This window comes from Phaethon aethereus (genome assembly GCF_964289735.1).
Source record: "Phaethon aethereus genome assembly, chromosome: 11".
Classification (NCBI taxonomy): domain Eukaryota; kingdom Metazoa; phylum Chordata; class Aves; order Phaethontiformes; family Phaethontidae; genus Phaethon; species Phaethon aethereus.
Window position 1 is genome coordinate 24063271 of NC_138587.1, and position 24600 is coordinate 24087870.

At 42.9% G+C, this 24600-nt stretch overlaps 1 protein-coding gene across 1 annotated transcript in view; it reads right to left on the reverse strand.

The window, feature by feature from the left end:
- The window catches only part of WNK2 (WNK lysine deficient protein kinase 2), a 96955-nt gene that overhangs the window by 8129 nt on the left and 64226 nt on the right, over positions 1–24600 (reverse strand). The window contains exons 10-24 of the mRNA XM_082004712.1: positions 21527–21715; positions 19950–20489; positions 16960–17274; positions 14038–14087; positions 11365–11530; positions 11168–11284; positions 10837–11004; positions 10561–10606; positions 9267–9383; positions 7649–8736; positions 6203–6275; positions 4584–4639; positions 3821–4506; positions 2365–2579; positions 114–329 (exon numbers count right to left, since the gene is read on the reverse strand). Coding sequence (XP_081860838.1) covers positions 114–329; positions 2365–2579; positions 3821–4506; positions 4584–4639; positions 6203–6275; positions 7649–8736; positions 9267–9383; positions 10561–10606; positions 10837–11004; positions 11168–11284; positions 11365–11530; positions 14038–14087; positions 16960–17274; positions 19950–20489; positions 21527–21715 — 4042 coding nt within the window. The remainder of the gene's footprint in view (positions 1–113; positions 330–2364; positions 2580–3820; positions 4507–4583; positions 4640–6202; positions 6276–7648; positions 8737–9266; positions 9384–10560; positions 10607–10836; positions 11005–11167; positions 11285–11364; positions 11531–14037; positions 14088–16959; positions 17275–19949; positions 20490–21526; positions 21716–24600) is intronic.

A 24600-nucleotide genomic window follows, 5' to 3' on the forward strand; every position in this document is an offset into this window, starting at 1 on the left:
TTCCTATATCCCTAGAAGTGAAATCCACTCCTAAAAAGTTCAAGCGTAAGGGAAGCGAACTAATTTTAGCATGTGCTGGAAGACATGCTGAACAGCTGGTATGAAAAAATCACCTTGGCCAGAGCTTGCGTTCACGTCACCTCCTTCGGGGCCTAAGCCGGAGCAGATGTCAGAAGACAAAGAGGCTTTGACAGAGCACGGCTGCTGCGTCTGCACAGCCTTCCCAAAGGTGCCCGATGCAGGGGGAGTTACTGCTGCTCCTTCGGGAGATCCAGGCTGAGTTTTAGTTGTTTCTTTGTGGGGTGAGTCTTTAGAGTCTGAAAGATTACCTGAAAGAGCAAACAAAACACATGCAGCGGCAAATACTAAGAAACCACTGAATAAAAATCCATGCCTAAAAATAATAGTTACTTTGCCACCAAGAGGAACAGCGGTTCACAATTATGACGTACTGTATGAAGCACAGACTTTATGGAGAGCCTGCACCAGAATATAACCTACACGCACTATCGCTGATCCAGTTTCTCTAAGAAGCTTATGGAGTAGGTTTGATTTTTACAGTTTCTTTTCTGCATTTTTCAGAAAGGCTGGAGTCAGGACCTCACAAGGTGCACTGCTGAAATAAAGTGAGAACCGCAGAAGTGCCTAAGTAGGAGGATTGAACGCACAGATTGACTGAGCAAAGACGTAGGTTTGCTCCCAAACATGAAAGGTGAAAGCAAACAAATGGAGAGGAATAAAAAGTTTGTGCAAAGACATGAGGAACTTTATAGCCATCTATATATAGATACATGTCTGTAGAGAAACATCTGTATCCATATATCTACCTATGTGGATATCTCAGGTAAAGAGGCTTTACCATCAGAATACCTTTGCAATCATTTGTTGCATGGATTTATCAGCAAAAGTATCTAACAGTGGGAATGACAATTACATCAGTAACCGTATTAGGAACTGCCTGCCCTTGATCCCTGAGAAACCACCTTAGGAAGGCCATAAAATGAGGAATCTACATAGTCAAGGGCAAGATAACTTAGGCATGAATACAGATTCTCAAAGAAAACGTGAACTTCACACAGTGCCTTGAGAAAATGGAAAACACCACAGAAGAAATGCAAGGAGGAAAGCATGCACCAAAGTAGCAGTCTGAGCAGATTTCTGTTCTCTAACTGAAGATGACCAGGGGAAAAAAAAGGAAAATTGGGACATTTTATGCAGAAATAAGCTTAAATTCTTTGGACTAGGGTAGCACACTGATATGAGCCAAAAATCTGTGAGTGGAGACACATGTGGGGTTTGTGAATAGACAGAGGGGAAAACGGCTAGAGAGAACCCAAGAACAAACTGGAAAATGAATGGACCAAGGATAACAGACATTCAGAGTACCTCATCACCAGGAAAGGAAGTAAAACCTATGCACGTCAGCCGAGCAGCAAAGAGGTATAAAGCATTGACCATTGCTTCAGTTCTTATAGGCAAGAATACTGAGATTCAAGATGGATCACAGAACATCTTGCCTCCCAATACTTCCTCTTTGCTTTTCCTATCTCAGCTGAAATCCTTAAAAGCAAAATCCTCCAAAACAGTCTGTCTATAATAAGATTGATGCGATGAAATTCAAAGTGGACCTATGATGAAGTGGCTTTGAAAACAAGAGCTATCAGCTTTGAAATCCAGGGTTAATGTTGGAACTGCTGCTGCTGCTCTAAATAACAGCATGAAGTAAGTTGAAAAAAATTATTCATATCCTATTGTACATTTTGCTGAAGATATAGGTACTGGGCTATATCAGCATTTCCCAGTTGAATTATATCTTTATATTTTCCAAAGAGATAGTGACTCAAGATTGTACTACTGTTTGAAAAATCTCAAACTACTTCAGATGGTCAAAGCATCCATCACAGTTTTATACCTGTTTTTACCTCCCATCCTTTGGGGGAGCAAATGCAATCCAGTCTTATTTATATGGCATCTTGCAGGAAAAAAATAAACAACAACAAGATAGAGCCCATAATCAGTAGAGGATAACAGCACCTAAGAAGTGAATACAAACATCAATAAATTGCATTTGGAGAAAGGATGGGAAAGCGTAACCAGGCTGCATTCCAAATTAAAGTGGAATATTGTTTCTCTGCCAAGCATTGTAACCGATGCAGAGAAGGTATGTATGGTGCGGCACTGGGCGGCTGTAATAGGCCTGTCCCAAAGGAGCTCACTTCAAAACCAGTTCACGGTACGTGAACTTGAGTCACAGTACTAAATCCAATAAAAATTCAGTGCCTTTCCTGCAGTCTGTGCAACTACACAGCAGAACCACCACTGACACAAAGAACAGACATATGGAAAGCAATCTAGTGTACCTACTTGTGCTTGATGTTCCACTCCTGAGCTGCTGGACCAGAGGGTTTAATAGTTTTCCACCTTTCAATTTATTTTTGCTGGTTCTTCGGCGACGGCCGCTTGGTGGGGCTGAGTGAAGGAACCCCAGATTGGGAGGAAGGGGTTTCCCTAAGCGAATATACAGTGCCTCTATCTCATTCTTCTGCTGAGTCTGAAGTTCAGCAATTTCCTTCATATGCCTAAACATAAAAAATAAAGAACTCTGCTAGCGATGTATTGGATAAAGCACCACATCTCGACAGTATAATTAGTTATTAAAAAAGAAACAAACCAGTCTTTGGTTATAAAACAATCAACTACTCATCCAAAATTATGTGAAGTTATAACAATCTACCTGGCAAATGTGGTGACTGACTGCTCAAATATTCATTCATAAGACAGAATCCTAGACAGCTAGAAAGATTTTCAACATCCTCAGTAAAAACAACGGATTTTGACATGGGATCTGACAGGAGCTCCAAACTATTCCAGAATCTCTCTCTTCAAACCAGTGGCTCAAAGAAGTTAATCCTCAAGGAATGTACATCAGTTTGGAGTTCAACATGAAGAAAAACAAAAGCGCTTCCAATAAAAATGGCACTGGCACATGAATCGTTACCTTATTTATAATGCAGATTTCGTGATGCCATAAAGTCAGCTTAAAGGTTTTCTATTACTGTAGTTCTGTTTTAAAGAGATGCATCATCTGTATTCAATAAAACCATTATACCTTAAAGTTTAACATTTTTGTTAAACTAGCATCTAACACTAGTTTTTACCCATCACCTGCCCAGACAGAAAGAAAATGTTCACAATTCAAGCAGCTAGCAATCAGGACTGGCAGCACAACGCTCTCCTGCCAGGCTCACCCAGCCTCCTGCTGAGGCTGGACGGATGCCTTGATGACAGCCGATGGGAGGCAAAGTGAAGAGCCTTACCTGCCTAACAGATAGTAGCTTATCTACTGTAAAACCAAGACTGGGAATAGTGATGGGTCTGTAGACCTGACAGTCTAAGTCATCCCTTGCAGAGAAGGGCATGAAGAGAACACTAGGGCAGCTGTCTGCACAGGCACCCAGATCATTTTTATGCCACCTTAAATAGTGTCCACATGGGAACCTACCATCACATACCTTACAAGTGCTATTGTTTGCCACCACATCAACATAGCTTTTCAGTAAGGAAACTGGACATCGCAGCGGAAATGCTTTGGGGTTTAAAAAAGTTATTATGGAATTATCCTTCTAAATGGAATTGACAAAGTGATGCATAAAAGGATGCAGCATGACATCTGGGAGAAGGTCCTAGCCATGCCTAATTTGCCCAGAACCAGTTTACTCATTACAGCTATGAAAACCAGGTATTTGCTCATCATATGCAGAGGTGCTGCCTAGATATCTTAACACAAGCTTTCCTAGCATTGTTTGCAAACCCAACATACTTTTCTCTCAGGTTCTGCAATTCTTTCTTCATATCTGCGTCTTCAAATTCCGAGTCGTTGTCGCTGCTCATGTATGACGACTGCGAGTGGAAAGATGTTATGTTGATGGTAGGAATTTTTGTTCCTTGCCCGTTAGGTGAATCAAGGCCCGGTGAGCTGCCTTTGCTAGTTCTTTGCAGAAAAGCAGCTGCTTTTTTAATTAAGTCAGTGGCTGCACTACTGCTCGGGGGGGACAGCTGGGCAGCAGCAGCCGACTGACGATGGAAAGGCTCATCAGCAGAATCACTTGAACCCTGGTCACAGAGGACATCAACAGAAGAGGCTGTCTGCACCCGTCGGACAGCTGTCTTCAGATCAGGGCTGGAAGGTAGCTCATCCAAATAGACATCTGGGGGTGCCGAGAACCTTAAGCAGTGTGGAGCTGCTAAAGTTAATTCATCTTGCGTGCTGATTACTGAAAACCTGCCAATAGTTTTGGCTGGTGTACCGCTATCATGAGTTTCAGCCCGTTTTCCATAGGAACCAGAGTCTAGAGAGTCATCCCTTTGAAGGTTATTTATCACCCCATCTGCTGTAGATATCTGCATTACGTTATCTGTGTGTGCAGACAAAGTCATAGTCTTTGCCTTCTCGCTCCTTTTAGAAGTTTCCATCTGTTTAGTTATGCTTGATGATGTAGGTGCAACCTGGAGAAAATAATAGAGATTAAATTTGAAAGTAACTGTAGAAATTAAGCATAAAACTGCTCCTAGTTTCTGGTTACCTGAAGGAGGTTGGTTGTTGTAGCAGCAGGAGCTGAAGTGATGCTTGCAGCTGAACCTGTTTTACAAGTTGGAAAAAAAATAATATTAATTTCTGGAATACTTTAGTATAACAAAAGCCGATGTGTTTACTGTGACAGACTGAAGTGTGATAAAGCGTAGCACTGAAGAATAATTTAACTATCCAATCTTTGTAATACAGGATTTGTAATGCAGGAGGTGATATCAATGACAACATAAAATATTTGCAGGTAGGCACTCCCTTCAAGCTATTGATTTGGGGAATTCAAGTAATAATGGACTATGTAATTTCATTAGTCAGTTGAAAATTTTTAAGGCGAAAACCAGAAGAATGAAATCTGCATGATACATTGGGCCTGCATTACTAAGGTGTTCTTGATGTCTCAAAAAAGTAATTGCACTCTGCTATTCATGCATACAAAATGCTGCAGTTGACCACAGATGGACTGGTATTTCACAGCTTTCATTTGACAGGTACTGACACCAACAATTAAAAGTGCCTGAAATGAAGTTAAATGCACATTGCTGAAAGTGGAAATCATAAGCTCAAAAGATGGCTGCTCGGAGCACACAACAAGCAAAATATTAGTGATGGTCATCAAGACACGATTATTTCACAACCTGGACACTGGTTTTGAAGTTTTTGAACCAAAAAACACAAGCACATTGCACAGAGTGAACATAAGGCAAAAATCTGTCACTTCATAGTTCTGAAATGGTGAAATATATCACTGCTTGATGGTATCCAAGATACATCAATTTTACTACAGAGTGCTACATTCCACTTGCATACTCTCTTCTTTGCCTGTAGCAAGACAGATGAATGCAGAGGCTACCCAAAGCCTTCCCCTCTCACACTGACTTAAAAGCAGTGGACAACCTATGTCCACCAGGACAAGAATGATCTACGCTGTCACACAAACCTGGTAGCCAGCTTTGCCATGACAATCTCAAAAAAACCCCAAACTTACTATAAGCCCTCCCCAACCCCACCCATGACAACAGGAGCAGTTTTGGATTCCTCAGCCCTTAAAACTTCCCATGACTTGCAAGACAGGTAAATGGAGCATGATAAATACCCAGTTTCTTAATATGGTTCCTACTAAGTTATTATAGGAAGTGCCATTGTATCTACAAGTACCTAGAGAAAATTACTCTTTACTCGTTCTCTGTGGGACTTCCTTGATAATCTTACAGGCTTCCCCCCAGAGGGGCTACCCTCAATCATGTTATTTTTGTCAACACGTTTTTATGAAACCCAGGAAATCCACAGGACTTTCTGTTTGGACTTTTTAAAGGCACTGGAAATTTATTGTTGGTAACATAGCCTTCCATGTGAATACCCTACAGCTACATCACTGACACATATTACATATTTATGGTTTAAAATAAATCCGCCTGTGAGGCAGTTTCTTTCTAGGAAGCTTGACAGAAGCAAGATGTTTAATATTAGTTATATTACAAATAGGATCAGAAATGGCTCGTGCTGGGCAGTGCTTTGCAGTTAAGCAGAAGGGTGAGCAGCAAGGGGACACCAGAGAAGAGGACCATGCACTCGTAGAGATGCAACACTGCTGTTCATCATGGAAAGGAGCTTTACCTTTTCTGCTTGCTGACCCACCTCTGGCTTCTGAGGAATGAGCACCGATGCTGGTGACCTCCAACTTTTCAAACTTTCAGTAAAAAGAGAAAAGAAAAAGAATTTCAGTCTCACACACTCAAGCAGAAAGGCCATGCATTCTCCTTCCCTCTCTCCCTCTCCACCCTCACACTGTTGTGGAATATTAAACTATTTTACAGTGGTCTGTGGAGGTGGCCTTCTAGATCTTCCTTAAACTCCTGCATTTATTTTCCTCACTTAGAAGGACAAAAGCAGTGGCAGTGGCAGAGGGAACTGCAGCTTAAGTTACTAACAAACAGGCACTAAACATTTTGGCGTTTAGTTCTGGTTTTCTTTGCCAGTCGGACTGTACATTCTTCATCTGTATGTCTGTCTGCAGAAGTTCTATGCCTCTCTTTTCTTATTGGCACAGATTTTAATAGGACAAATGCAAATTACTGGAGAGACATAACACCTTTCATAGAGAGAGAGTTTTATCTACTGTAAGAAGTCACTTACTATAAACAGTATGCTCTAAAGAGTTACTCAAGTGCAGCCGTCTTTCCTGTAACATACAGCATCTTCAAGCAGTTGATACAGTTCATTCAGCTGACACAACATGGAACAGCCTCAGCCTTGCTAGTGGTGATGTAATTATCTGCAGAAATGCTACTTTTCAAGATATACACTGATCTTCTAGCAGAAAGAGCTGCAAATCTGCTGAATCTCAAAACCTCAGGATTTTATCTAAAAGAATGCAACACAGGTGCACAATCGAGACACTGAGTGTGACCCAGACCACCTGCTCCAGCTTTCCTGAGAGGCACCCCAGTGAACCCTTGCTCTGCCAAGTTCAGGGGAACACAAAATAAATCATTACTGGAAGCAGAGCAAGCTGCTACCTGTGGAGTGTCTTCCTTTAGCTGCAGCACTTGAACAAAGCAAAGGCCCCTGAAGTGTTTATTTTATTCAGACTGACTTTGAAGGCAGGTATTATAATCACTGCCATTAATTTATATATAGAAAAATCCTATTGAAGCATGATCATCTTCATCAGAACTTGAATGACTATAATCCCTCATGTGTTTTACATTCTTAAACTACAAAAAAAAATTATCACCTTTCTGCCCATTTTAGGAACAGGACACAAGAGGAGGAGAATGAATTAAGATATTATACCACTTTTAAACCCAAAGGAAAAGTTTGGCTTTCACTAACAAGCATTTATGTAAAATGAGTCAGAATACATCTGACAGTAAAAATTTAAGAGAACTTTCACACTAGAGCAGTCAACAGACAAAAGGAGCAGAAACGTAAAATGTTTATAGAGAAGCGAGAAATCTATGCATGTCCTACCACAGGCTCGTCGGTTCTGAGCTCTGTTTTGGTGCCATCCCCAGCAGCTGGATCTGGGGGTGCGAAGGGCAGAGTCATTGCTGGACTAACCAGTACAGGGTAGGACGAGCTCTCCGATGGTACGAGTGGCACTCGCTGGGCCTCGGCAGCAGCTTTCACCTCCTGGCCGCTATCTGCTACGTTATGGCCTGGTTCTCTCAAATCCAGCGCCAAGGCGGGGACCTGATCTTGGGGAAACGGCGGCAAGTTAAATTCACTATCGCCCTGTTCTAATGGGACAGAGGTGTCTGGAGTCCCTGCTGATGCAGAAGAAGTAGGAACGTATTCCTGGTAAAGCAAATTCCGCAATTTCTCATCAAGGCTTTTTATTGTGTTGTCAACAAAGTCCACCCTGGGTGGTCCCTCTCCGTCGGACTCGGCAGTGCTCGGCTGCTGCTGTTGCAGCAGGCTGATCCCAACGCCGGTGCAGGCCACAGGCTGCACCTGGGACAGCATGGCGTGCTGCTGGGACGCAGCCACTGGCACCTGAGTAGGGCTCTGGAGTTGAGATCCCGCCATACCGAGAGGATCGGCTGCGGCAGCTGCAGGGAACGCTTGGTTCACGAAGGCGTGCTGCGCCACACCGGGCTGGCCAGCCTCTGGCAGGTGAGGGACCTGCGCCACAGGCTGCCGCTCCAAAACGACGGTGTCCGGGAGCACGGGGAGCGGGCAGAGCTCTGCCGCCTTCGCGGGAGCTGCCAGGACCGACTTGTGCGGCCCAACGCTGCAACACGCTATCTCCACGTCAGGGACACACGTGCCCTCGTCGGCCTGCGGCTGCAGGTGCTGCGGAGCGGGGGGAGCGTCGGAAGGTTCCTCCAGCAAGGCGGCACGGGGGGCAGGAGCACCCGGCAGAGCGGGCATCGCTGCCTTCAGCGGAGAATACTCCAGCTGACCGCCGTTAGCAGCCGCCTGCTCCAGGGTATTTGGAGCAGATCCTGGTAGTGCCGGAGCTGGAAACTCCGCCTGGCCGGGTAAGCTGGCGGAAGGTGCTGCGGCAGGAACTTGAGCCAAAGCTGGAGAGGCTCCGAGGGGGCTGTCACATACACCTGCTTGTAGGGGAAGCTGCTGACCAGCTAAGACACCAGGCCTGTCCGCCACCGCAGAGCTCGCTTGCTGATCATCCGGCTGCTCCAGGTCTAGAAAGAGTAGAAACATCAGGTTGACTTTTTAATGAGCTGCACAGAATGAAAGAAAGTCACTGCAGAACCTCCTGGCTAGCTGCAGCAATAACCACATCGCCGTAACCCATTAGCGCTTCCCGTCAGAAAATAACTGTCATACAAGTCAAATTAGAACCTAAAATTGCAGTTTATACAAAAACATTTCACTGAAAAGACATCATTTATTAAAACAGCAGTGACTACAACTTCAGCTGCCGTATAGCATAAGGCAGAGTTAAAATACTGAGACTTCCCTGAAACTCAACATTCCTAACTTGGTTCAGTATCAGGTCACACTTAAAATGCAAGACTTAACAAAATTAGTAATTTTCTTCCTCTGACTAAATGAAGTGAAACAATCACAGCTAAGTCAGGTGAGAGCAGAAGAGAGATGACACAGCAGTCAAGTTTGTAAATACAGAGTCACAGAATGATCGAGTTTGGAAAAGACCTTCAAGATCACCAAGTCCAACCATCAACCCAGCACCACCATACCCACTAAATACCTGGTCCTTCAGACTGCTGTGTACTCTGAGGAACTGGTGGAGAAAATTCTGGTGCATCAGTAGCAGGGTTTTCCACAACAGGACATATAATAAACCACCTTTTTCCAGTATGCAAAACTAGAGATGAAAAAAGATAAAAAGTAAACACAAGAGCTTCCATTCATTCCAGATCATCTGTCAAAACCTAGTCTTAATTTCCACGTTTAGAAAGAGAATCAGAACTTCTACAGTATTAGCCGAAAATAAAACTATGGCTCCTGATTTGATTCTCATCCCTTTTGGAAGGGAAACAGTAATGCCTCCTGATTCTGCCAGATATTTTAAGTTACTTGAAAATTTATATTCAGGTGTTTGTGCTTTTAGGAGGGTAATAGTTGAACACATGAAAATTTTATTAATGGTACTGTGGACAGTCTTCTCACAATGAAAAATTTGTTGATTTTGTTATCTAGCTTAACTGTTCCATGTTGGAAGTTTTCTAGCTAATATTTCCTTCCACATCTTATCTCAAAGCTTGGCATATGTAATTGGCAAACCAGAACTAGACAGACTTTGTAACTTTCATTAGTAGAAATATAAATCCTATGTCAAAAAAGGTGTACTGAGAAAAATATGACATTTACAGGCAAAAAATAAACCATCTTTTGAGCACAAAGTTTAGTTTGGAGGATTCCCAGTTTCTGCACTTATCAAAGAAGTTCTAAGTTATCCTTCCCCTGTCAGTGTGGAGCAAATACACGGTGCCACATGCTGTAACAAGAATTTTGGGAATAATGCTTCAGCAGAGGTTTCACTTTTCCCACCAGTGTGCACTTAAGAGAGAATCAAGGGCCAATCCCCTTCCCATTGCATTTGTCTGTAAAAGCCGTAAGATATGACTGTGTTCAGAAGGCCAAGATCCCCCCTGTAATACCAACGTAGCTGAAAACTTACTGGTTAGAAATTTCAATTAAATAATGAACGCAAACATAATCTTTTAGCTTTTTCTTGCAAATGCAGTTATTGCTGTGAAAAGAGTATGCTTGCCTTTACCTCTTTGATTTTTTTCACCACTGATTATCAGCTTGTGTAATTCAGGGCTTCCTTAAACATCCCCAGATGTTAGATTCATCCAGGTTAGCCCTGCAATCTGCCAGGCTGCTAACAGCAGGGACCACCGTTGTACCCATATTTCCAGATATATTCCCAACCACCAGTAACTGGTGGATTTCTTCCTGAATCTAGCAAACTTCTGCATGAACTCGTCATTGCCTTTAAAGCCTGAGATTAAGTTTGTATTCAAAGGCACATTTACCATTTTGTTGATACACGGGTGTCTTCATTTGAGACTGCCGCTTCTCCTGTTAAAAAAACCAAAGCACACAGTAGAAAAACTATGTCTCATATCAATGCAAGAGCAGCATTATTCCAAGGCACACTCATGTTGTAAGCCTTAATGGAGTAAAAGCATTATCTTTCTAGCCAAGAAACTTAATTTTTTTTTTTAAACACAGGGTGTAAAACTAATTTATAGTAACTGGCTGTTAAGAAAAAGGAATCAAACTCGAGATCTTTATTTAACGTTTCTTACCTCACACATCTCCAGTCTGTCACTATCTTGTTGGGGACTCGTTCCCTGATCAGAACTTCGTTCTCCTTCTGTATCCTCACTGAGCATATCTTCTGCTTTATCAATAATATCTTTCATTTGTTCAATAAATGTCTCTTTTTCACTCTGCAATATGAATTCATTCTCTACCTACAAGGCCACATCAAAACATAGAGGAAAACGGCAACGCTTCAATTAACACTCCATTCCACAGCTACAAGAAAGCTCAGTCAACAGGCACACATGAGAATAAGTTGGCTGAAGCAACATGGTGTGTTAAGAGCCTGTGGGCAGCCGCATCACCAAGTCTTACCATGTAAGTAGCAATTTCCTCTGGCGCGTCGCCATCCAAATCAAACTTAAAAGTCACCATTTTGTGATTGTGTGTTTCAAGCTGACACTCCACCATCTTATCCCCTGTGTTACAAACCTGCCGGCAAAGATTAACAACAGTTATTTCTGGCAAAGGCAAAGGATTCCTAAAGTTACCCACAAAGAGGTTGTACTTGCATTTAATATGGTCAGTTTTGGTCTGCTGGACTTCTCCTGGCGTGAACGAGCGCGTGTAGATTTCTTATGTTTCTTTGAAGACTTTCCTTCTTGTTTTCCACTTCCTATTGCTCCTTCAAAGCTGTCACTCATCTCTTTACCTGAAGCAACATCTGGACTCACGTAGCTTTGTAAGAGAAAGGAAGAAAAACCCAATTATAAAACCACACACGATGGAGTTATGCATAGGTAAGTCACACAACAGAGACTGCAAAAAAGAAGTGTACAGCTGCACTCTTTTGGCCCAAACTGAGCCAGCTACTGAAACATGGTCAGTAAGTGAACTACTCCAAGTCAGTCTGGCTACCACACCTTCTAAGAAATGGTCTATTAACATTTCTGCCAATACCGCAGGGAAAGTCCCATCACTCTTAATATATCACTATATGCCCTCAATCCCTTCACTTCCCTCTCTCAACTGCACAAGTTCCTGTTTTTGTAAGGTCCAGTTTTCTCAACTCCTGCCTGTCTGCACTCACAGCTTAGAAGCAGGGACCGTTTATGTTTGTGGGAGATAAAGGAAAAGAGTGAGAAGTCAGTACAGCATCCTGTAGGAGACTGCCTCTCCTCTCTCTGCAGTTCTCAAGGATCAGAAACAAGGTTTTATCCCACAATAATCCCAGATGACCAGCTAGCGACAGTATATTATTTTTAGCAGCCAAAACAGTTGCTGCTAACAACCTTATTGCAATATGACATGTAGAGAAAACGTCAACATGCAAGTAATTTGCAGGAAATTTTCAGAGGTTCATAAAAACCATGTCAGGAAGGAACCCTGTAAGGCCATCTGGCCTATTTATTACACCAAGGTATAATCAGCTCTGTCTAAACCAGTCCTCACCGGGGTTTGTGTAAACTGATCTTACAAGGCTCCCGTGAGATTTCATAACCTTCCTGGACAATTTATTCCTGTGTTCACTTAGCCATACAGGCATAAAAGAATTTAAGTCTAACCTGTAGATTCCGTTCTAAAATTTAAGGCTTCTACTTCTTGTTCTGCACTAACTGCAGAACAGCTTATTTCCATTCCCTTTGCAGCTACCTTGTACGCGTAACTCGTATGTTCGGAATCGAACGCATTTTGCACATAGGACATACTCCAGATGACATCTTTGCTGCAATGGCCAGCCGCTTGACTCGTGTGCCATTACCCTCCAACTCTACAAAAGCACAACCCAGCTCCAGCGCTGAGTTACCCGTGCATCTGGAAAAGAGAGACCTCCCGCTAAGACTATGAGACGTGTGCTGACACAGACTCTCCATGCTGCTGCAGTCATGACAGTCAACTTTTCAAACACAATTCTGGAACAGGCAAGTTAGAATTCAAAAGACGACTGAAAATTTGATGTTCCTTTCTACAACAGACTAGACAGACAAAATGAACTGATTTTGTCTTGTATCCAGAACTAACCTATAGTCAAGAAAAATTAGATTTCACTTTCCATGCGGTATGTAAAAGCAGAAAATTCTTGGGAAAAAAGGTTCCATTTTAAGATTGCAGGGTTGCATTGACTTGTGTCATGCTAACTTTTTTTGGTGGGGTAGAATGAAAACAGTGAGAGGCATCTTCACAGTTTATAAACTTAACTCATCTTGTCTATTCAGGGAAATAGAAAATCCTAACCCCAAAGCTTTATAATCAATAAGGATGAAGTTGGTGCTGGCTCCTGCAATGGGCAAGGCACTCCGCTGCTTATGAACACGCACTGCTCGTATCGGCCTTATCCATACCCAGCCCTGAGAAATCTGGTTTAGTGCTGGTGCCAAAGCAGGAGCTGTGGCACGGGAGCAGCAGATGCCTGGGGAGGGGAGTCCTGCCCCGAAGCAGCAGCCACTACTCCCATTCAGCTCCTCTCCAGTCCAGCAGCAAGCCTTCCTCTCCAGGGCTCTTCCTCACTCCTTCCCCTAAACCTTGCTGCTTCCCCTTCTGCTTTTGAGTACAAAAGCAGGGAGATGAGGGCTGGCAAAAACTGAAATTTGCTTTTCTTTCTGAGGAGTGCTGAGCTGGCTCTGGAGGTTATTTATCATTAGTTCCATCATTAGCGTTACTAGGCTTGAGTATGACCTCGTGTACTGCAAAACCACAGAACGGGCTTTGGTTGCGTGTTCTAATACTCAAAGGTATAGTTAGAACGAGTAACTCAACACACAACTCTCACTGATAGACCGTTGCCCATAACATACCTGATGAAAGACCATTACAGAAGGCGATACAGGCATATCCAGTTTATTCCCAAAGAGGGAATAAACTATATACCCAATTATATTAGCATACCATGTTTTTATACAGATTCAACAGCATCAAAACCAGGGACTGTACCACTTCAGTTACCTTAACAAAAAGAGAAGTTACATGCTGAAATGAAAGCTGTTGTACATACACCAAGGCTAGGATGCAGCATCCAAACTAAAGAATTAAAAGAGTTGAAGAAGCCAAAATAAGCATGCTGCACACAGAACGTCTGCAGCTTTCTCCCTAGACATGCACCCTTCCATCTTCTCCTGGACAGCTCCAGCTATGCTTCTCTCAGCCAAGGCAAAGGCCAGGCATTTGACCTAGCCTTGTAAAGAGAGAGGGGAAAAACAGCGTCGGGAAGGAAAGTGTTTCTTATGCCAAAGAGATTATAATAATACCTTTCACAGCTCTGTGAGAGAGTTTGAAGTTTGTCCTGTATTGCCTGCTCCTGAAACGTAAGAAAAAGTCATTTAAGTAAATGCATTGTATTGGCAGATGAAAAGGACCTTTAAGAAAGGTTTTGCTGTTGAGACATCAGTAATCCTAAACCATCCTGTTTAACCAACTCTTTGAACCCAGAAAAAATGTCCCATTTACCCTCCCGACATTACTTCTGCCCAAAGCATGCGGATCTGTGCACAACCACCTTTTAAGACAGAGCCACTAATCTGCTGGTTCTCTCTGCTGTTAGAGCAGAAAAGATGGTGAAAGAAACAAAACAGTTCTCACTGCAATCGCAAAACTTGATTGCGGGACAACTTCACATCAGCACCTAATTTGTGCTGAGTAGTGTTGAACGGATATAAAGTATAAGCTGATTTGCTTCATTGCTTCATATAGTTTCCTGAAACATGTTAAGTATTTTCATTGTATTTAGCTTATTGTGAAAATTTCTGAGGAACGTACAAATAAAACATGAAAATTCATCATTTAAAAACACCACCCTCACATCATGTCCTCTTGCACAACTGAAATTTTCCCTGAAAGCTTCCCTCTTCACTGGTTGCAGTGCTAGGACAGACATTGATAGCGTGACTTTTGCATCCGGTAGAACCGTTTTCACAAATTTGTGATGACACTGGCTATGGCAACTTGACATTGCCACTGGCCCTACCATAACAAACTTACCATATATGTACACAGACACACACACCTGTGTATGTATATAACTGTGCCTGTATATACACACAGCCCAAATATATTCATAAATATATACAGTTTTATTTATATATATTTATACATATATTTACAAACATACGTCTATAAAATCCTATAGACACACAGCTAGAAACAAGCCCCACTACATCTTAATACCAAAGCAGTTGGTAGACTGGAGTTAAAAGCTTAGTGGTTAACCAGTCAACCCCACTCGTTGCTTATAATGCCACACACGTATGCCATGCCAAGCTTGACTGCAGCTTCAATGAAACTGCAAAATTAACGAACAGTGAGAACACAGAAAATGTATCTAAATTTTAGTAAAGCGCTTGATCAAGTGCCTTACAAAATCTCATTTGCCTGATCAAGTCAGATTGGTGGGGATGACAGTACTGCCACACATTCAAACAGAAGATGAGAGATAAAAAAGTTATGGCAAAGTAGCAACAAAATACAGCGTTTTGAGTATATACAGATATGAAACTCCTCTTACACCCAAGGAAACCTTAGCAATATATATCAAAATCAGCATGGGGAGCACATTGATCAATTTGACCATCTATGATTTTGGATTGGTTTCTTAAATTGGAAGAGAGAAGGGAGTTAACTTAGAGATGAAAGATGAGAGTGAAGTTTGCAGAACAGTGGTTAAATGTTCCTAGGGATATGATAAAGTGACAGTGGGCATGGATTTCTCAGGACAACTTGTATCCCCCATATCACACTGCACAATAACAATGAGGTTTATTCATATTTCCAGAACCTCTAATGGGATGGACCCTGCACTGAAGGCTGTAGCCTTGGCACCAGCATTGAACCTGACATGAGCTGTGCATGCAGGAAAAAAAAGCGGTTGCACAAGGAATACTTTGAGGAAGGGATATGCCTGACACAGCCAGGCTTTACCTGGGGATTCTGCAAGTGAAGCACTATAGACAGGTTCTACCATTTCTGCTCTATCTAACCTATAGGATGCAGAAATTCACCAGGAAACATCCTACATGATGGCATGAATATTTATTTGGCAAGAACTAGACAGGCAAAATGGGGGACTACAATCTAGTTTCAGTGCTAGCAGCAACCTTACTGAATATCCTCTGGAAGAGGAATTAAGCAGTACCTCTAATGAAATTCACAGGTGTGCTGTGTAGTCAAGGCATGCGACAAATGCAAGAAAGCATGGCTAAAAACAAAAGAGATTTACTTTGAAAGGAGGGCAACTTACTTTGGGAGGAAAGGTAGCTCAGAACAGAGAGCCTCAAGATGAACAATTCTGAAAGCAGAACCCCTGAGGGACATTTCCATTCAGAAGTGGAGAGCGAATCATACTTACTGAAATCTGGTACAAATGCCAAAACCTTTGTTTTGCTTTGCTTATGAATATCTATTAAAGAGTTGAAGAGAAGGAAATGTTCTGCGACATTCTCTCAAGAGTGAAGGTTTAACAAGTATGGGAGTGGAAAGAAAAGTCAAAATAGCAAATGGGAGGAGCTGATGGTTTTATAAAGAAAAACAATAAAATTTATCTTGCTTATATGACCACTGAGAATTGGGAATGCCTACAAATATCCACAGAAACAAAAATCCCAGGGTTAGACTAGAATTCAGGCAATACAGGAGGATACAACGCTAAATGAAATGGGAATAAGGCTCAAGCTGAGGAGCATGAAGAGTTTTTACATAGTGAAGAATCAGATTGTGAAGCAGTTTAAGGCAAATGACGGCTGGTTGCACAAGTGTTTGACATTTCACACACACATAGAATCACTAGGTTGGAAAGGACCTTCAAGATCATCAAGTCCAACCATTTAAAACAAGACTGGACAAAACATGGATGAAAATCTACAGAACAGCTTCTTATGGACCCACAGAACTTAAAAGAAAGTCATTTCTCTCTCTGTTCTCAGCTACAAAGAGGTACTTAAGTTCTGCTGCCTCGTTACTTCAAGGAGACATTTCACAAGGTACAACATGCAGTTTCCAGCTTTGAAATATTTGAAATCGCCATTTGCTGACCCAGAGTTGCCAGCATCTAGGACACGTGGCTCTATATGGTGAGAGGGGATAATCTCCCTTGTGAAATAAGCCCATTATTTCACAAAGGAGTAAGTAAGAAGGTTAAGGGTGAGGCTGGCGAGTTACTTCAGAGGAAACGGCTCTACCTCTTGAGACGTCTCTGTGACTGCCGGGACAGTTGAGCAGGGAGCTGGGAGCTGCTGACCCAGAGGCTGGGAAAGATCGGGCTGAAGCTGCAGCAGACCAGAAGGCTGAAGAGGCAGACAGTGATCTATGGGGACGGGCGGACTAGCTGTGGCAAGGCTGCCATGAACTTGTGAAATGCCTTCCGGAGCGACGCGGGGAGGCAGCAGCTCGGGCTGCAGCTGCAAAGGCGGTGACATGACTAGCGACGGTTGCACAGGCAGCACGGGCACCTGGGCTCCAGCTTCCAGAGCATACTGCGTGTGTCCGGTAATCGGCTGTAACACAACGGACAGCTATTAAAACAAATCTCTGCTTACCGAGAGACTAAAACTCTACTTGCGACTTACATGACAAGGTACTAAAGCCACCGGAGTTCACGGAGGAAGGATTAGAATTCTGCCGTGAGACGGTATTTGTGTGGGCTCTGCTTGGAAAGGTACCTACTTCAGAGTTTAACTTGCTTTGAAGTGACCAAATAAAAATCTAAGGATCCTTCCCGTGTCATTATGACAATGTGTGTATTGCTCAGGCGCTATTTAATTTGTAGAAACAAAGCCATATTTTGCTAAGAAATTAAAATTCATCGTCCTGAATAGTTTGCTCTGCTTTCAAGGAGCCTACACCACAATGTCCCCGCAGAGAAAAATACACTCTACCCACAATCTAAAGTAGGATTTCTAAAAAAATCAGTTTTACATGTAGAATCAGCAGCTGGTACAGACCACACAGTTAACTCTTCTTTACTGAATATACACCAGAATCTTATGGAAGACATTGTTTTCCATTTAAACATTTCAAGACACAACTTAACTCTTGACGTGCTAAACCCCAAGGCTCCAGTCCTGCAAACGCTTCCTTGTGTTACGCGCACAGAGGAAGTTTCATTTATCTCAGTGGATTTCTTCAGTGCGTTAAAATAACTCGTGTGCGTAAGCTCTTTGTGGGAACTGGACTGATGTGATTAGATGCCAACTACCTTAGAGACTATGTTGTTGTTCTGCATAACAGTTCTTTTGGGGTTGGGGGTTTTTTTTTTTTTTGGTACATTTAAGAACAGAACATTCTCCTTTTAGGTACATCATGTATTTTTCCAAGGGGACTGAGCTTGTGAGAATAGGAAAAAGGAAAGAAAGGAAAATATGGAAGAAAAGAAAAAGGCTTTTTAGTACTAGGTAAAACTCTGCCTGATTTGTACTTTTTTAAAGTATCACCACCTAGACATTTAGACTATTTGGAGAACATATTAAAAAAAGTCAAGACTCAGAAGATAACTAGGCCACACAATTTTGTTACTGTATGAGCCAAAATTATCATTCCAGGTTTTAATGTAGATAAAAATAAAGACGCGGTGTGCTTCGCAACACAACAGTTACACTGTTAGACTGCCTAAGTGGAGGTCAGCAGATTAGCAACGGTGGTGTACACTGCAGAAGAGCAGTGAATTTTTTTTTTTTAAATCTTACATAAGTAGAATAATTCACAAAATGTTTCAATGTGTAATTTACCCAGGCAAAACTGAACTCAGCGGTGCTAAACGTCAACTGCCAAAATAGCAGTGCATTGGAAAGCCTTTATTTACAGAAATACCTCTCCATTAAAAGTACTTTAAAACACAGAACAATGTATTTTTGAATACTCCTCTGCACTCGTCCATTTTGTTTGTTATAGCTATTTTTTATGCTAAAAAAATACTATGCAATTCTTCCATACATATTTGATAGATCATGACTGTGTCAGGACTGTTTGGGAATATCAGTATCCAGTTTTGCTGTTTGCCATGCTTGCTGCGCGTAACTGGCCTGATTCAACTCCCCCTAAAGCCACTGGAAACGCTATGGCTACTGAGTTCTGGTTCAGCGCTGCCTACATTTTCACAAACAATATTTCTGTACCAAATACACGGCTGAAGAGGGAAATACAAAGATGATGTACTACTGTGAAGATGCCATGATATGGCAGGCTGAAATGGGATGTTATGAATTTTAATCAATATGTTACAGCAAAGTGATGTAGTAGAACACAATTTTCAAGAATGCTATTATTTACAGATTTAGTGCTCTCTCCTGCTTGGGTCAGACTGCATTTCATGTTGTCATATCACAGGCAATAGAAGTATTTACACACTCTGTCAACAAGTCCTGAACCAGTTCTCTTGTAAATAGTGCTAATATTAGAAGCTCCACTTTGTGCTTCATTTCTTTTAAGGGGGAAAGGATCTGCAGCTAGAATTCATTCTTGTCTAATAGGCCTCTTCCATGCAGTTTTCTGGAGTTGTTACCGAATGGCCATTTCCCTTTTCAAGCAATTCTACAGCAAAACAATTCTATCAGCTCGCCCATACTTTGCCATGAGCGTACAACAGCCTACGTGTGCATCATGCACAGACTGCAGTAAAGGTCAAACATTGGCACAGGCTGCCCAGGGAGGTGGTGGAGTCACTATCACTGGAGGCGTTCAAAAAACATGTGGACATGGCACTTCGGGACATGGTTTAGTGGGCATGGTGGTGTTTTGGGATGATGGTTGGACTCCCTGATCTTAAAGGTCTTTTCCAAACTTAAGGATTCTGTGATCAGCATGGCTGTGGGGCTGCTGCCACAGCTCAGCCTCTTCTCCTGCCACAGGAGGCTCATGCTTCTTTCAGATTTGAGATGGGAAAAGGAAGAGGGAATTCAAGAAGTGCTCTTGTCTGCTCACTTTCCAAAGCCCGTTAGATTATTCCCTATATCCCCTCGATATTCACCTGTCCTTGGATTAAGACCTCTCCTGCTCCACCTCACTTCACAGCTCTAGCAACCACCTCCAGGACTGAGGTCAAGAAGTTAACCAAACATCTTAAGACCAAGGGGGAAAACCTCCCCGCTGCGTGTTTACACGGGAGCGAGCCCTGGGAATGCCTGCGTTGCTGAAGTAACCACCCTACGGTCCAGCCCCACGCCCAGCGCATTACCTGGTGACCAGCCCCAGGCGCAGAGAGAGTCTGTTCTGGAGGATGGATTATGCTTGGCTGAAGCGACTGAGGAGGTGGAGGCTGCTGCGGCTGGGATACGGCTTGCGTGCTCTGGGCGTGATGGGGAGAGGGTGCGTCGCTCTGAATGATCTGCTGGAAGGTGGTCTGGTACACCTGCTGCTGGGGGAGCTGCGGCACCCCGTGGTGCGGCGGCAACGCTGGCACTCCCGGCGGAGCCACGGCAAGCAATGGTATCGTAGCGGCCGACATATTTGGCACTATTGTTTGGCAGGGCAAGACCAAAGAAGCCACGGTGGTATGAGGAAGATTGACTGCCTGCATGGGAAGGGCGGGGGAGTTTGGTGCCATAGGCAGAGTGGGGTTCATGGGGAGGCTGGGCAAAATCACAGCTGGAGCAAAATACTGAGAAGGAGCAGGTATGGGGGGCACGTTTGCAGCAGGTATATCAGAGAGGTTTGGAGGAAGGCTGTCAAGTCCTGCCAGAGGAGTAATTGCAGGAATGACAGGAAACTGAGGAATCTGAAAAAAATATAATATCACATAAATTGCAAGTGCTTTCACTGATGGTACAAAGTAGTTTCATTCGCCATACAAGTATGTAAAAATCACCTGTGCCATGATGATAATTATGTCTGTCTGTTAATCACTTCCATTCATTTCTTGATGTTTATAAACAGTAACAAAAACTGATTTATGCTTAAATCTTTAGTAAAAGAGAAAAAAATTGTTTCGGGGGGATGTTTTTATACCTTAGAAGCTTAATACTATTTCTAACACTAGCTTGAAGCCTTCAAGCAACACACTAATCAGAAGTTGCTTTCATTTTAACAGAAATGAAAAGGAATCGGACCAGACAAAATGCAAAACTCTTCCATGCAATTCAGTAAGACAATTTAAAACCCTTGTCTTTAAACAGGCTAGCTGCAACCCAGGCAGCACGGAAGGTCCCATAAAAAGTTTTTTACAGTCAAAACCTCCCAGTGACATAGTAGACCATAACTACCCTGTCATCGCAGAGACAACTTGCTGCTTCCCTTTGGCGCAAGCTGCTTCACATCATGGTGGCTGTCACTAGCAGCACCAACAAACCCTTCCAGGCCAAGGAAAGGGTCTGTCCCCGCTACTGAAAACGGAAACAGGACTGAGAGCTAGGGAGGGGAGCGGGTGGGTGGTGGAGAAAGTGGTGAAGTCAGGAGCTCAGAAAAAAATGGACAACTTCTCATGCTTTTAAGCCTGGGGTGGGGAAGAGTATGCCAGAGGAGAAGATGCAAAACAAAACAAAAAACCAAGAATGCAGTTATTGCAATATTGTAACTGCCATTAACTGGATTCTGTAGGCATGACACAGGATTACTCACAAAGGAGATTTTTGCTTTACCAAACAAAAACAAATACGAAAGCAATATATAGGAATTAGGATAAAGCTATATTCTTATGGACTAGTTAAATTGGCATGCATTCAAAATAGCCACACAAAACCCGCAAATCACGTTCATTATTAGCTGGAAAGCTTTCCTCAAATGGATGTATTCACAAGCAGTTTTCCAAGATATTACCTGGGAAGGGGCCACTGGCGGAAGCTGCGGCACGGTTGAAATCTGAAGGGGTTTTAGTGGTGTACTGGTAGCTGCCACCTGAGAGGTCTGGGGCTGGTACTGGGGTAGCAGATGGGTTGCAGGCTGGATTGGGCAAACTGGCTGGCTGGCAAGCACCTGCTGCAGAGAAGCTTGCTGTGATATAGGCTGCTGCTAGGAAAGAAAAGAATAAAAACAGGTTATAGCCTGAATATTACAAAAGAACCAGCTCGCTGGACACAGCCACCTGTTTCTCCCTCTAGTTCAAGCCACGCAGTCAGAACACGACTACCATTCGGAGCAGGGACGGTTTATAGAAGAGAAGGGTGCTCCCAATTTAAACACCATACAAGAGCCTATGTTTAAAGCACATTTAAATGCAAGATGCATTACCTGAAAAGACAAGTTCTAACTGTCTTGGAAAGGCTATTTGTAATGACTCAGACTCTTTAAATCCCAGAGGTTGTTCTAGTTGGCCCTGTAAAATAACCTAACTTCAAAGATTCCTACTATGCAGATTACACCCAGCTAATCTTGGCATTCAAAAGCCGACTACTTAAAATGTAGCAGGCATTGAAACATACAACACTTATTATCCGAGACATGAATAAAGCACAATAATTATAATAAAAGCTGGATCCCAGTTATTTCTGAGGTGCTGTAGTAACAAATGTGGCAGCCAAAAAAGCAGTTTTACCCTTCCAGGGAAAACAGTGCTCCACTGGCCTGCCAGATTTTGTACAGAACAGAAACAAAAAGCTGCATTAAAGCTGAAAATAATCAGTAACAAACTTTCGCATTTTCCACGCTACCGCTATCTCCTTCTTCAGTTCCTCTAATTAAAGGTGCAAGTACTTCAAAAAAATCTTCTGTTTCAGAAGCATGGCACCAAGGCACCACATTGGCTCTGGACTGACTTGCCTTGGGACCGCAGGATTGATTCAGGCAGGCTCTGCAGCACAGAGAACCTAACACTGTGCCCAATGGTCAAAAGGTAACTTTAAAATGAATAGCCAAGCATTTTAGTCTTTCATCTTCGCCACTTCCACCGTAAATCAATTTTGTAATATTTTGCACTTTTTTAGCAGCAGGATTCTTCAACCACTTTTTAGGTAATAATACAATAAAACTGTAGAAGATGTATCAAGGAAGCAGGATGCCACCCACTCTTAAATAGCTAAAATTCAACCATGACTGATAAGTTTCCAACACAAGAATCAGTGAACAAAAGAGTATTTGGCAACTGGTATCGAGTGTCTGGGGCTGAATGCCCCAAGCAGGAAACGACACGCTGAAGATGGCACTGAACAACTCTGCACAGTACCTGCAGCGTTTATTAGTCCTGCCCAATTATTCATCTTGCCACATTAAAGAAAAAAAAAAACAATGTCATGGCTCTGTATTGCAGTTTCTGCCATTCCAGGCTTTGGGAAAGCAGGAGCATTTACCCAATTAAAGCCCCGGACTCGAGGAAATGGCAGCACAGATGCAAACATGCAGCTCCGCAGCTGGCCTGGCCTCACTGATGAAACAGAGCAAGCAGGCTGAGATGGAGCCCACCTGAGGCATTGGGGGGACCCCACTCATCCCACATGGGAAGCCCTTGCCAGGCCCAACCAGCTCCAGAAGCAGAAGAGTCACAGGCACACGGTGCTGGAGCCAGTAAACCCCGCTCAGGTACCTTGGCATCCCTGGCTGGGTTAACATGCAGCTCAGACAGGCTGCCCACAGATGACAGAGGGGTGAGCATGCTGGCCACAGGCTGCTGACCCACCTTTGACTCGAGAGGACACTGCCTTAAAAGCAGAAAAACTGCGCTCAGAACTAAGTAGCTTTCTAAAGCCGCCATTTCAAGTTCAACTCGTGTTTTACAAAATGCTTGTGAATTGGATGATACACAGGGAAGGGAAAATATCCAAATGAATTATCGTACCATCACCTCATCATAACCCTAACATTACAAATGCACAGATACCCAAATTGGAAGAAAAAAAATAATGAGGAGATGCAACATTGATCCAATGTGTCCAAGCCATCAGCAGACATTCATACGAGATCAATACATTTCATTCTGCTAGGCAGATGCATTTTCTCACCCTGATTTCCCATTCTTTTGTTGACCTGCTCTACAGTTCATTTACAAAAGACTGCAGATCTCCACTGCTCAAGGAATCATGCCTGCAGACTCTGGGAACACCAGACCTACTTCTGAGGCACACAGCTGCTCTGGGAAGTTCTGCACAGAAACTTTATCAAATTACCTATTTCTGTAACAATACCACTGTAAAGTCAGTCTTTTTTTGGGCTTCCTGGCAAGATTAGCAAAGACAGACGAGTTATTAAATCCTTTTACTATCAGGGACAGAATTATTTCAAGAGCCAGAAACACTGTGAGGAAAGGGCATGCGAAAGAAATTGAGCAAGTTGGGCAAATATCCTATTCCAAACCAGTATTTACTCATGGGGGAAAAATAAACAACAGATTTTGAACTGTCAGCATAAAGCTCCAGAGGCCACTAGGGAGATCTGTACAACTGGTGAGGTCCTAAATCTGCATAAGCATAACATTTTTGGCTGAGAGAACCATGAGAATATCGCTTCCCACTAGAAAAAAAACCCTCGATGTGACAAAACGTCACATAAGCATATGTTTTCCGAGACCACCAAATTACATTGTTCCTATACTGATTCTTACAGAAGAATAGGGCGTGTTAAAAAAAAAGTAACCTTGGAGATAAGCGTTGATAACTCAAAAAGGTTTGGAGAGGTATCATACATGCCAGCCACAAAGCACATAGCCACTCCCCAGCCCCATCAACAGTTTCTGCTGAAGGAAGCCAAGCTTTTGGTAGAATCACAAAAATCGAGCCACAGATCACCAGGTTGTACAGGTCTGTGGCCGCATCCCCCATGGGCTGACACCACCTCTGCACAGGGAGGCGACTGCAGCCGCCGCAGCTGCCCCTCAGAGGCTCGAGAGGGGCATTTTGTAAATACCTTTAAGGAACACAGGCTTTGGGGGGAATTTGATGATTCAAAATGCACAAGGAAGTCCT